This window comes from Galleria mellonella, unplaced genomic scaffold (assembly GCF_026898425.1).
Source record: "Galleria mellonella isolate WM207_F2 unplaced genomic scaffold, CSIRO_AGI_GalMel_v1 utg72, whole genome shotgun sequence".
NCBI lineage: Eukaryota > Metazoa > Arthropoda > Insecta > Lepidoptera > Pyralidae > Galleria > Galleria mellonella.
In genome coordinates this window covers 1,347,134-1,361,971 of record NW_026442144.1, presented here as the reverse complement: position 1 = coordinate 1,361,971, position 14,838 = coordinate 1,347,134, and the positions used below count along the sequence as shown (strand labels likewise).

Genomic DNA, 14,838 nt, shown 5'->3' with positions numbered 1-14,838 from the left:
TTACTGTATGGACCATGACATACAATAGTTTACTTAAGCATGGATGTGAAAAAAAAACATCTAAGGGAAAGGAGTGTCCCTGTAAACATTAGAGAACGCCATATTGCTGCTGCCTACTCACCTAGTAGGGAGAAATTAGTAATGGAGACTAGCAGCCTTGTTACTAGCAATAATATTGATAGGTTGAACTTCGCGCGGTTCCGCCTGGAAATCAGCGTGATTTGTTTCTTTATATTATTTTATTTGTATTAGTTATGATGAATCAACTGATCTCCATCATTCCCTATTGGAGTCCCGCCAGCCTACAGCGTAGGCGCGATTACCATTCTTGTATAAACCATTGAAAAACCCGTCTTATAAGCTGGTAACTAGTAAAACCCCCTAAAATGAAGAACGGCAAAAGGAATTGGCCTTCAGCCTCCAACGGCACTACTATTTCTAACCATGAAGTTTAGTAGATGACGGCGACTCAGGTTAGAACCTAACCTAGAGGAAATCAATACAAGTGGTACAGCAGTGGAAGGTAAATTGGCTGATTTGATAATGTTGATTATGACTGGCTAATATATATAGGTATGTATTAATATATTGTAACATCTTAACGTAGCATTGTTTGTCTAGAAATTGGTGAATGTTTTATTATTATATTTATTTATAAATAGTGTAAAGTCTGGTAAAGATAAAGCATGTTATTTACCTATTAAGTAATATGATCTATAGATATACAACGAGTTTGCTATTTAAATCAACAAATAAATTTTGTAAACATATAAACTATTTATGTAATGTTTCCTATGTATGTTTTCTATTTATCTACACTTAATTATAAATATATTTAATTATTCTACTACATGCCTCTAAATACACAAAAATAACTACTTAACTATGAAGGATGACCGTATAGACACTGATTTACTTAATAAATGTTACAGGTAATAACGACATTAGTACGACGAAATAGTTACGTAAAAACAATTAGGCAACATCCACTTTCTCGTTACTATTATTCATAATAGAATTACGAACATTAATTAGAAATCACATCAACATATACAGACATTCGGGAAACTTTTTAAAGTATTATGACATTTGTTCAAGATTTGACTATGGCTCAACTAAGTAAGAGTAGAAAATCTACGTAAGTCTTCTGTTAAATATATAAATTGCTATGTAATTGATTTGTACATACTTTTTCAAATTATTTCATACCACTGGACCCAACGGACCTTATACTCTCCAAATTTCATTATTTTCCTAAACATCTTTATCGGTCTATTACAAGCATTTTAATAAAATTAGTTAAATCGCTCCTGCAATTGTTATAATGGTTATGCATTTATCCAAGAACAGATTATAATTTCTTAAAAATTATAATGATTTAATTGTAAATAACACAATTGATTGATATTTAAATACTAGCTGTTAATCCTTCTTTGCATAATAGTGAAAATTTCCATCATAATATTGAATACCCCAAAATTATATAAAAGAACGATTTCATTTTAAGTTGATCGTGTCTTTTTAATGTCTGTTGCAGAAAAAAAAATTATTTTTTTAACCATTTTTATTTTAACTTTGAATATGAATTATATCACCTTGATTTATTTCACTAACAAAAATAAAAAAAAAACATGCAAAGAAGGGTTAAACGTAGTCAGTTGACCTGAGGAAAGACATAGTTCTCATACTAAAAATGTTTCAAATTAGCACTCAGTCGCACGAGATTTGTACCGAACATATGCCTGACATGTTTATAACGTATAGGCTTGAAATTTTGAGAACAAATTCAATTAAATCATATTTAATATAATATCCACCAACATTATTATCTATTGCTCCATTACAAATATTAAAGTTAATTTATACATTTGTGTTTTTAAATACCATACGAGAAGATAGTGAGAGTCTTACTCGTTTAATTTATTATAATTATTGTAATAAAAATAATTTAAGTTAGCTTTGTGTCATATTATATCAGATAATAAAGATTTTAGTTTTGTAATAGACAATCCACTATCACGTTCAGCTGCCATAGAGCAACACTTTTGGTGTCATTTTAATCTGATTCCAACTACGCAAGGCACTAATAGTGCATTTAAATAGCTATTTAAAATTCCATTCGAAACATTCCTAAATTACTTATATTACTGATATATTTAAACAGAGTAAAAACAACAGTGCATCTAATAAAATTATTATTGCTCACCTGCCTAATATACGTATTCAAGTTGAAAATGTATACAAAATAAATATTTGTTTTAATTTAACAAGATTACAAAGGTAATCATAAGGTTTATAAAAGCTTAGTTCGTTAAATATTATTAAAGTAAGTATTCACTCTTTGATGGCAACTGAAAAATAATATGTGTGGTCTGTTTCAATAAAACTTAATGAAAATGTAAACATGTGAATAAAAGACGTCCACTATGCAATTTCGCCGTGTGATCCCGGCATAGAATAGGCCACCCTTCCTTTCTCGTGGGTGTCGTAAGAGGTGAGAAAGTGAGGGCTAGGAATTGACAGCAGCGTCCCTCTTAAAACATCTCTAAAGCCTAACTACGGTTGTCAATCCGCCTGCCAAACATGGCAACTACTGGAAAAATCTCTCCAAAGCGGAGGTTTATGTTCAGCAGCTATTTCAATTTACTGATGTCCAGTATTTATACAAATAGAAAATTTCTTTTAGATAGATTTACTGAGATAATTTTATATCAATATCAAAAAGTTTTATTGATACAGACTATAATAAAGTTATCAAATATAATACTGGATACATTTAGTATAAATAAATTTTGTCGATACTGATTACATGCAACACATAGATCATTTAACTTAAGTTTTTTAAAGAGCAACTAGTTATCCAACGTCTTTGGCATGTTTCGAGCGATTACATGACAATTCGGTACACATTGCTCTGACTAGACTAGGGAAGATATAGAATACAGTATTTGTAGTAAGAACTTAGGCGGTGAGCAGAGGGCGGTCGGCGTCATGATCGGCGCGGTGCGGCAAGGCACACTGTGCAGTCGTCGTCGCATCACCATTTGCCAAAAGAGCTTCACCTTCATTTGTAGTCTCATCCATCTAAAACATTCAAAACTAACCTAAGAGTAATCGATCTTGAGGTGGTGGTATTCAGAAAAATATAATATACCTATATAAATAGTAACAAATAATTCTTACGTGATACGTGCACAGCCACAGTTTATTTATCTATCAAACCCCAGCAGACCTAACCTGCCTATATATGCAATTTTATTTGTTGAATAGTAAATAGTAGTTGATATCGCGACCTTCAAACCATTGGAGTGTACATGCAAAAGCGAGAGGAGAGAAAATCTTAATAATATATTTTTTTAAATTAGCTAAATTTAAAGAAAAATTGTCTGTAGCTATAAAATACTTTCTTTATTATGTAGAATACATAATTATTAGAGAAGTATAAAAATGATAATAATGCATTATTGTTTTTTGCATGTGCCCCTGTGGCTTGACCCCACGATCACAGATAATAACTATGCCCAGGATATGCAGTGGCATCATTTAGTGATAACTTACAACAAATTGGATATAACTTTACTAAACTAACTTTTGTCTGCTACTTTATACGGGAGTATTTTAGAAATAAGAAAACCAATGAAATAGATCACATTTAGATAGCGTATCAAGAAGAAACGCACAGATTATAAGTTAGACATTTAAGAATAAATCTTTGAAAAGAACATCAAATTTGGTGCAATAGTTTTCGCGTGATGAACTAAAACAAACATACAAATAGACAAATACATAGACAACATTTCTAAAAAATATTGTTTTGACATCTGTTGGTCTCATTCAGACCCCTCATTTTATTGTTAAATATCTATCTTCCATGTACAGACATCGCCTAATTAAACTTAATTATAATATTAATAAGTACATATGTGAAAGTTTTCATGGTGATCGGTCAAAGTAATAGTATCATAGTACTCACGTACAAATATACCTATATCAAATTTTATACACTTTCCAGTTGTACGGAACATTATCTGTTACGGAATTTATCTATATAATATAAATTAGAAACTGGGTAAAAAGTGTTTAATTATAATTATTGTCTATCAATGATGAAACGTCGAGGTGGAGCTTCTTTGTATTAGTAGACAAGCAAGCAACGATCTGAGCGGCCTGTCCGTCCAGGGCGACATGGAATAGATCGGCCTGTCCGGGTAGACTGTCCAGAGCGAGTCGCCAGAGTGTGCCGACGTAACTCCTAAACTACCGTTACAATGTTTATTAAATATTAATATAATAATAAAGATATTCTATTCTATTCTATTTTCCGTTGCCAAAACTGGAAATTTACAATACTCGTAATAATAATTCTAGAAAATTAATTAAAAGCATGTGATATAAATTTTATATACAGAGTTCTCAGCAATGATCATAATCATTCAAATTAATCAAATTAATCTTAAACTGTATGTATAAATGATTTTTAAATACAATACATTTTACATATAATAAACAACTTATAAAAAAATTCGAAGGTTCAAAATAATGAGTCAGGTGTTTAAGTAGAATTTTTTGTATAACAAATAACGTTGTACAAAAAAACAGACTCCGCTGTAAGGAAAACGATAAATATACAAAAAACATGTGTATGATTAAAGTAATATTTTTGTTATAGTATCTGGTTTTTGCAAAGCAATTTATATATTATATTACGATAATTATAGATTAAAAAAAAATATAATGATTGCACCAGTAGTGTAAAAATTATGCCAAAAAAAAAACAACAGTATTACCTCAGAATTTGAGAAGAAATCGTGTATTTATATATAAAAAAAAAACAAATACTAATTGATGACAAATATATAAGCGATTTGAAAGGACAGGGTTTTTTTAAGCCCCTTATAAAGTGTTTATTACCCAAATACACAGTGGTACAGTTTTGTATGAGTCGTTTGGGCAAGTCTTTTCTATCTCTACCTGAAGAAGGCTACATTTTAAAATATAATTACACAAAAGCAAGACAAAGTCAAAAACATCTTCCTTAGGAGTCTGAATATCTTTAAAAATATTTTAAAATGCGTAACTCTGCATTTAAGAATTCTGAACAGTAGGCTTTAAAATTTACATAATATACATTAAAATATACATTTATATAAAAAAGGAAGAAGGCTTTAATTTGTAACATTTGTTAGTTTATTTAAGTCAAATACTACAAGATGAATTAGAATCAGTTCCTCCTATTCACTTTTGCTGAAATTCCTTTGTCAAATTTTGTATTAGTGACAAAACCATATATCAATTATGTCGCTGAAAATAGTAATTTGGTTTAATTTTAATATTTTGGGAACTACATATCTACTTGTTTAGCAATATTAACCAGCTTTAATAGCTACATTTATAAAAAATTCTTTAATTAAATTTTAATTATGTTAAGATAAAAAGAAAGAAAAGAACCTTGTAAAATAGCACCCATGATTATGTTAGACCTTGCTCTACCGTCCCCGGAAATATATTATGTATCTATAATAAAATGAATCCGGATATTATAGGTAGGTACATAAACATTTTCTTTAGAATATCATTAAATAACATATATATATATATACACTTACTCGTATTATATACACGCTTACAGCTAAAGATGCCGCTGCTATATTCTGTACGTATGAAACTTTTTTAAGACACTTGGTTTAAATGAAAGATGAAGACAAGTGTTATACAATGTACTAATAAAGTATCATATAATGAATTTTTGGTATAAAATTACATACATAAAACTTTTATAAATTAAATGGTATTTGAATGGAAATACTGTGGTGATTGCAAAAAATAAAACCGGCTGGCTTCTATCTAGAGTTGCCATGTGAAAATAGGTACGATAATTTTGATAAGATTTACACTAAATGAAATTTTATTATTTTCTATTTTATTTTTACTCATCTTTCATTAACCAAGTTTTCACGTACATGCAGAATTCATAATAATACATAATATCTAATATAATATAATAATACATAATATTTCATAATACCCTGTGTGGTGCTCAAAGTCTAATGATGAAACCAAAAGGCTAAAAAAGTACGTTTTCAAAAAGGTTTAACAGATTTGTTGAATTGCAAGATATCCTTTTACTAATTCAAATTTAATTAAAGGCTGTTCTAAGGGATCCATGTACTGGTAGCATTGCAAATATAAATGCGAACTACTAACTTAAGACATGAGGAAAGAAGTGGTCGTCCTTTGATGATAGGCATTAATTAACGAATAGAAAACGTGATAGTGAAAAATTTTATATGACGTATGAAGAACTTTAGCTCAATTGCAGATTAGATCGTATGCAGTACCTAGTTGATTTCAATAACTCAGTCGATAATAATTTATAACAAATATTATATATTAATATATATATTTCTATCATAATATGAACTATGTTGTGTGTAATAAGTTTTATTACTGAATAATATTGCACCAAACTTGCTGTAAAAAAACTGTATCATATTTATAAAGCATTCCATAGAGTTATATCAATCGATAACTAATAAAGCGTACACACACAAAATGCGGTCAATATCAAAGAACTCGTTTGTAAATAGATATATACTTAGTAAATAAAAGCATTTAGAAATACGTATCTAATTCCTTATCGTGATACAATTTTGAAACTAAACTAATTATATTGTGGTGCAATATATCATATACTCGATTGCATATTATACCTATACCTTTTAGGGAAAATATAATAATTGGCGTAAATTTGGCGACCTTCGTAGCATACATAATTATATACGATAGATTACACACTGGTCTGCTGTTAGGCTAGTTTAATTTCTCTATCAGGACAATTTTGGAAACTGTAAATTATTGGTAGAATTTTTTGATCTACCCATAGATTATGTACAACGGTGTAATACTCAGATGATATCTATCTTAATCTGAGGATTAGCCAGTATAATAGATTTATAATCTAAGGATAGACCATATTTTTCCAGGTAGAAGTGAAAATACGAAATATGAAATCCACACATAAAATTTGAAGTACATCATATACTCGTATGTACACGTATCACGTAAAAACTTTGATAATAACGCAGAACCTAGGTTAATATATACTGGGTTACCTAAAAAGACTCTTTCCATGGGGGGAAACAATATATTCCCTCAATAGCCAAAAATATCATCTGTTTGAAAGTGGTTTAATTTTATATACTTTTTGTCACGATATTATACGATATTATTATTAGTTATGTCTTAAATAGATTTTATAGTGGCATCAGGTATAGATTAAAAGTAACCGTTACACTAATAAATATAGGAAAAATACTAACAGCAGATTTTTCAATTTGCGTGGGGGGTGCGTCACGCTTGCCCTGTAGGTAGTAAGTCATTAGCTGGCCTTTGCCCTTGACTGCTACTAGACCTCGCTGTTCGAAGTAGTATCCAAAACTCTCTAAAATATGGCACGTTTCTTCTGTCACCTAATAACAAAAAAATATATATACATGCATATATATATTTTACTTAAATACAGTATAATAGGTCCTAATCATAATCCAATTTAAATGTGTTAGAATGTCGTTTAACTACATGTAAAATTAACACGAAAAAAAATCTATTTGTGTTTACCAAATAAGCATTATAAAAAAAAAATATTGTATATACATACGAAAAAAAAAAATTAAAATATTAAATTCTTCGACTAATAGTCTATTTACATACATTTCATCTCTTAAATATGAAAAACATGTGAAAATTTGTAAAAAGATATTTAGATATACGTTAATCACTCTCACCAGAGGGAGACTGTGTAAGAGTAGTCTGCTTGTATAACTCTGTTTTATTCGTTTTTCTGCCATAAAACAGTTATATTTGCATAGATGCGTTTTAATTTGAAGGGTGGGATAAGGTCATCAAATTACAGGATACAGAGGCATAACACCTTATTTCTCAGGAATAGTAACACACGAAAGGTATCATAAGCGACACAATTCGTGATACTGTTCATGTATATAGACGGATGTTACCACTTTCCATAAGGTTTGCAAAAAAAATTGAATGAAAGTTCTATTTTTATAATAATTTATTAAGTCAAAGTAGCAAGTTCGGTTAGTATTTATATTAAAAAATTTAAGCACTGGCTTGGACATATGACAGCGGTTGATGACCAATGTGTTAAGTAACCAATGTAAATAAGTCTGAATTCACGGGAATTAAATTGGAAGTAATATGCAATTGAGACAAAATATTATATAAAACATATCTTACACGTATAGTTAGCACTGAGCATATTTTTTTCTCATAGCTTAACTGATGTAGAAAGTTGTGGTTTGAATCGGTTACTTATAGAAAGTAGTAAGCAAGTAAGAACAAAAGGTCAATTCTTATTAATATTATAAATGTGAAAGCCACTTTATTTGTTTGTTTTTTATTTTTTGACACTGTAATAACTCAATCAATCGTTATAAAATTTGAAACATCATGATTTTTTGTATAAAACAAGTATTTGGAATAGAGAAGGATACTATATAAATAGAAAGGAATACTATAGGTAGGTTACTTTTTATCCCGGTAATTCAATATATCTTAGACAAAAGGGCAAAGCCACGGTTAAAATCAAGTTACTAGTAAAGTTTTAAAGCTTTTTCTTTGAGTTTGGTATCTACGCATTATAGTTGGGTGTTTTATAGGTTACTTTATTATTTCTAGCCAATAATACAGCAACTGTATGTATATAATGAAATTAACCAAAATATCAACTGTCACATTGTTCGCTATTTTTTGTAGCTACTTTGACAAAAATGGTGCGCCCTGCGCACCACTTTTGTCAAAGTACCTCTGTCCCACTAGTATTTCTGTCGTCAAGCAACAGTACTTCACCAGCTGCTGAATTTAATTATCATCGCGTAACTATTCATCGCGACTATCTGAAAGGCTAGCAACCGACCAGCGGGCGTTCTTCCTTCCACTGTCTTTCACATACGATCGTACTTTGGAAACAACTTCCAGCATTTATATTCCCAAACAGACACAATAATGAACCTTTAATTAAGGTGTATATTTCTTCCTAAAATGGAAATACACTTGCGATTATTTTGATTTTGCGTGTACGTACTCAAAAATGGCAGCAGTCATATACTTTCAAGTGAGCCGTATGCTAGTTTGCCCTTTGTGTTATAAAAAAAAAATAGCCTCACCTGTACACAACCTGCTTTTCCCGTACTCTCCATACGGGAGGCAACGTTTACAGTATTGCCCCAAATGTCGTAGTGAGGTTTGCGGGCGCCGATAACGCCCGCCGTGATCGGCCCGTGGTTGACACCCATCCGTAACACGAAGTGATTGAAGGATTGTTCGTTTATCGCAGCCAGCACTCGCTGCAATTCGAGTGCGAATTCCACCAGGCATGCGAGGTGGGCCCATCGAACCAGCACACCATCTGAAGGCTAATATACATGCCTATTAATACAAAATACCAAATAATAAATCTATTAGTCAATATCAATTAGTATGGTAACTATTTTTGAGAACTAAAGTTTTTTTTAGTTTTTGTTTTCAAAACTCAACGAAATTGAAAATCACATATATTTTATAACAAAAATATGGCAACATTTTTAAACAGGCAAACATAAAATGATAATTAGTAAAAAAAAATATTCTTTACTCTTAATATATGAGAAATTATATGTCCTTCTTATGTAAAAAATCCCACTAAGATAGATTTTCCTGTTGTTTGTCAACTTGTTTAATTGAATTTAATAAGAGATCTCGATGATGATTCATCCGTTTCCAAAAACAAGCGTCTTTGTCACTCATGTTTTACAATAACGTAAGAAATGTGCATTTACGAAACCCACTTACCTGCATCTGTCGGGTTGGATTTAAGCCTGAGGCAGCCATGTATGTGGAACTAATTGTCTTAATTTTTATAATATCTTTACTGAATTTGGCATCTTCGAGCAACTGGAAATTATAAAAAGCCGATTAATGATCTTATCAGTATAGGTACAACAAATAACAACTACGTTTTTATGCAGAATTGTAAATGAAAAACACGCTAACAGACGACTCTATTGATGGAAAGTACTAACCATCGTTTTGATATGACGCCAGTTGTATCAACCCTCATACGCTGTTTTCATGTTTGTAAAGTGTCTGTTCGCTTACATTTTAATAATTAATGTTTCAGGTTTTTATTTAAATGGACAAAAAGATAACCCAAGGGAACCATTATGAAATATTTTATATTACCATTTAATCTACATTCAGTATTTACAGTGTCATTTAACAACTATTCATAAAAAAATTCAAAGCTGAATCAGAGTTATAGACTAGAACAGTGTCTATACTGTCGTAGCTGCGCGACTTAAATTCCAAGCAACTTAATCACAAACAAGAAGAACATGTCCCCATTGCATATGCTGCTTTAACTATAGATAGGTATCTTGTGTAATAGGCCTTACAGTAATGGAATGAATCTTACTCATGGCCATGCCTGACAAAACATTATTCATAAAGACAGACACTTTTGTAAACACTATGCATTATAGCACGATGCGGATAACAAAAACTATTGAAAAAAATTTACAAACTATACCTACAACCTGTGATTTTATTAAATTGATTTTGACTCTAAAAATTTTATTCTAAACTGGATTATAATACATAGTGAAAACAAATTACAGCTGTCACCTGTACTATATTCTAACGCACAAAGTTATAGTACGTAACTACAATATTTCAAGAAAACATCAACTTTTATTTCCGTTATTTCGTATCGTGATATGCTTACAGACAATTATCACGTATCACATTAAGCTTCCTTTAAGTCGATTTAAAAAGGTGGAGATATAGAATAGAAATCATCTTTATTCAAAAGACTTGTTTACAAGCATTTTTACATCTTCACTTATTTTATTATTCTATTGTTAGGTTCGGAATGCTGATATCTGCTAAGAAAAATCGCAAAAACTCAGCAGCGATTCTTATGTACTTATGTGTCTATGAGATATTTTTATATTTGTACAGATGGAATTGTTATAATTAGCAAAGAGTTTTATTTATATGTATAGTAAAATTTCACAATAGGTCATAAGAATATCAAATATCATACAGATACGATAATAAGTCCTAGACATAGAGGTCCTAGTTTTTATGCTATTTACAATGTCAAACTGACGGTCCACCTAATGGAAAGTGGTAACCGTCGCCTATAGACATGAGCAGTACCATGGACAAACAGAGTATACTGTTGCGCCTATGATACCCCCCATGCGTTGCAATTCTTGAGGACTCAGGTGTTATTCCTCTTTACTCTGTAAATTCACTGCTATATGAAACACAGCCATGCAAACACAACTGCTTCACAGTAGAAACACGAATGTACAAATTCTCGCACTGGTATTTGTTTAAATATTTTTACTAAGAATATTTAAACAAATTAATACAGTCATATGAGCAAAACCATAGTTAATACCTCACGGTATTGCACTGTATAAACAATAATAGTTATATTTTTTGTATACGTATAAATATAATATTCTTTTGTATATTATTTATGTCTATAGTAATAGTTATCACTTTCCATCAAGCGAGCCGCCAGTACTAACCAACAGAACAAAAAACTTATTTAGTGGTACAACCAGTAACTTTCTACTTAATGATCGAAGGATTCAATTCTGTTACGTTATTGTTATTATAAAAATAAATATTAGTAATATAATACTCCCGTCATCATGCATTATAGGTTTACAGACGAATTAACTTCGATTGAGAAATAGTAGATATATATTGTATACTGGATCACAAAGAATCAAAAATTAAAAATCTCACATTAGAAGACAACTTCTAATGTGTTTTAGATTTTTTTTTTTTGTATTATAAAATATATTGGATTTCTGGATTGAAAATCGAATGGTACGGGACTATATTTATATGAAGCTCTCTCTCTCTCTCTCTTCAGTCATACACTCTTGACAGAGTGGATATGAAGCTACAAGTTGCATTATGGAGGTCATCGAAATTTTAAATTGTATTGTACATGTTGAGCATAAATTAATGTTATAAGGTAAAACCAAATTACCAAATCGAAGTCTGATATAACCTCGTTGAGAAATCGCAAACATTCCAGGCCCTGGTTATTAACTGTTTCTTCCGAATAAAACTCTGTAACAATTTATTAAACACATTATTATTTTGTCTGTGATACTCTGCTTACCCTAATTAAACAGTTTATAATAAAAAATATTTATATCGAACAAAAAATAATCATAATAGACATTTATATATGCTTAAAATTTTTGTTATGTATTTTTGATACCCAAAATTGACCAAATTGCTGATTATGAATAACTTTACAGTGTGAGTGGACCAAATAAATCTTTGTGACAGTAGGTGTTAAGTGTGACCTATCATATGAAATTGGATGAAACAAAAGATGTATGAATGTATAAAACTGTGTCAAATAACATTCCTATAAGCCATTGTACCATTATGTACTGCACTAGTAAAGAACAAATATTATTTTGTCCATTACTTTAAATAAATTTTCATATAAATACTTTAATATCTATATATGTTTTGGTAGTACAGATAGAAATATATAGTATTTCGCACGCAGTGGTTCTGAGTCTGGATTTCTTTTATTTCATTTCTTTTATTTTCTTTACTATTTCACATGTCACAATTCATTCTATTACTTTAATTAACTTCTGTACTAAGCCATCGAAGATGAAATGGAAAATTATTTGCTAAATTATTAAAAATATTTAACAACGCCCACATATCTTCACATTTCTAATATTATGAAGATAGTAGAAAGAAAGATACTTAATTTATAAATTTTACTGTCTTTTGTGTTAATTATCTATTGAGGTATATTTACGTTTCATGCCGATAAACTTTATTAATATTGTGTTTAAAGTAAAATGCTTATTTCAATAACCTCAACAGAGAAAGAATAAAAGAAATCAATGCTTTCGAAACATTAGTATACAAGGCGCACAAAGTCAGATGATGGTTGAATGTAAAGCACTATTCCAACACAACAGCAATAACAAACAAAATAGATCGCTACTGTTAAATACATGTCCAATTTATTAATTGCCTATATAATGATCACATATTAAAGAGCAAACTGTTTTAAGAATAATTTAATATGTTGCGCCATAAGAAGCAGCAATAATTAATCTAAATCAATAGTGACAATATTAATATGGAACCAACATGAGAGTAAATATTCTCGATTGCAAAACAATTATCAAACACGGTTCACAATTGGCAAAAATATCGCGTAACCTACAGACAAAAAATTATAGGCGAATTGAGAACATCCTCCTTTTTTTAGACCCTGATCTTTTAACCCGTAAACGCAAGAAGTGCCTATGTATCTGTGTACATTGACAGGTATAAGGTCGCTCGAAATATTTTAGACATTAATTTAATTAATGTAGTGTCTATAATATATTGATGCCTATATTGGTTTTATTAGAATATTGATTCAGATGATAAATGATATCAGTATATATCCAAAAGGTTCTTAACATAGAACTGATAATAAAATTTTATTTTCCATGAAGAGGATTCCCCAATTTGGTAGATTTTTTACTGTAATTTATTGCATTTTTTTTTTATCTACAAACTTCAGAAAGAAGAAAATTAGATAATATTTTTTTGTTTATCTGTTATGTAATGCCATCACCAATCTAACAACAACGAAATAACCGATTTTGATGAAATTATTTTTCAACTGACTTCAAACAGAAGGAGGTGCTGAGAGCGTGGACTATGTTTATAGAATGTTTCATATACATTAAATATACACTGTTTCACACAAAGTTAGTGTATTTGCATGAATGTATTAGTAAACAATTATTTATGAACACAGAACGCCGACTAGTTTAGAGTATGAATACCATCATAATAACAATTCTATATTACGACGCTAGCTGGCGCCATAAGTTGAAAATAAACATATCCTTTTAAAAATACATTTTGTTGCTAGCAACAGGAGGTTCTCAATTCGGTTGTACTTTTTTAAATATTTTTGTTACCTTATAACTCAGGCAGTTGTAAACCGATTTAGAAAATTATTTTTTTTATTTACAGATTGGTCTCATAGAAATTTTATTAATCGGTTTAGTAATTTAGTTTTTAAATCAAAATAATTGGTTTTTCCACAATTGAAAACGGTTTTTATGTGTATATATATATATATATATATATATATATATATATATATATATATATATATATATATATATATATATATATATAAATCCTACACATACAAAAGAGAATTCCACAATCTAGCTGCATGAACGATAAAGGATCAACTACAGCATGTAGACGATGAAGAATAAGGGAAGATAAAGGAGAAGAAATTTCGTCGAACGGGAGAATACGCCATCGGGAACTATAAAATCAAATTATTCACGAAGATAAGACGGAGAAGAAGGGTTATATAAAACGACATTATATGAAAGTCTTGACGCCCTCGAATTGGTAGCCATTTCAATTTTATTCTATAGGTGGAGACATGGTAGTATTTACGCAGACCACAAATAAAGCGTGTGCAGAAATTTTGCAATCTCACTACTTTGTTCAAAAGTAATCGTAATCAAGAAGAGGTAACAGTAGGGCTTGGGCTAAAGTAAGCCTTGTCTCACAAGATAAGAATTTTTGAAGTCGTTTAATTGCAAATGTTTTTATTTTCATGCTGATCCTAAGCAAATGTAATTTTGACGACTTCCGTAGTACAGATACCATACTTAAAAGAGGTCCTGGATTCAATTTCGAGCGCGCTAATTTAGAAAACGACATTTTCTAAATTATATCGGATCTAAGTGTTCT

At 30.2% G+C, this 14,838-nt stretch overlaps 1 protein-coding gene across 5 annotated transcripts in view; it reads right to left on the bottom strand.

The window, feature by feature from the left end:
* Positions 1-1,548: 1,548 nt before the first annotated feature.
* LOC113517445 (adenylate cyclase type 8) overlaps positions 1,549-14,838 on the bottom strand; it is a 34,530-nt gene continuing 21,240 nt past the window's right edge. For 4 of the 5 annotated variants that reach the window (XM_052900930.1, XM_052900931.1, XM_052900933.1 and 1 more), the window contains exons 17-21: positions 12,071-12,153; positions 9,850-9,951; positions 9,186-9,434; positions 7,320-7,469; positions 1,549-3,084 (exon numbers count right to left, since the gene is read on the bottom strand). In XM_052900930.1, the coding sequence (XP_052756890.1) occupies positions 2,962-3,084; positions 7,320-7,469; positions 9,186-9,434; positions 9,850-9,951; positions 12,071-12,153 (707 nt within the window). In that variant the 3' untranslated portion in view covers positions 1,549-2,961. Of the gene's footprint in view, positions 3,100-7,319; positions 7,470-9,185; positions 9,435-9,849; positions 9,952-12,070; positions 12,154-14,838 lie in introns of all 5 variants that reach the window. The other variant, XM_052900934.1, reaches the window with a different exon arrangement.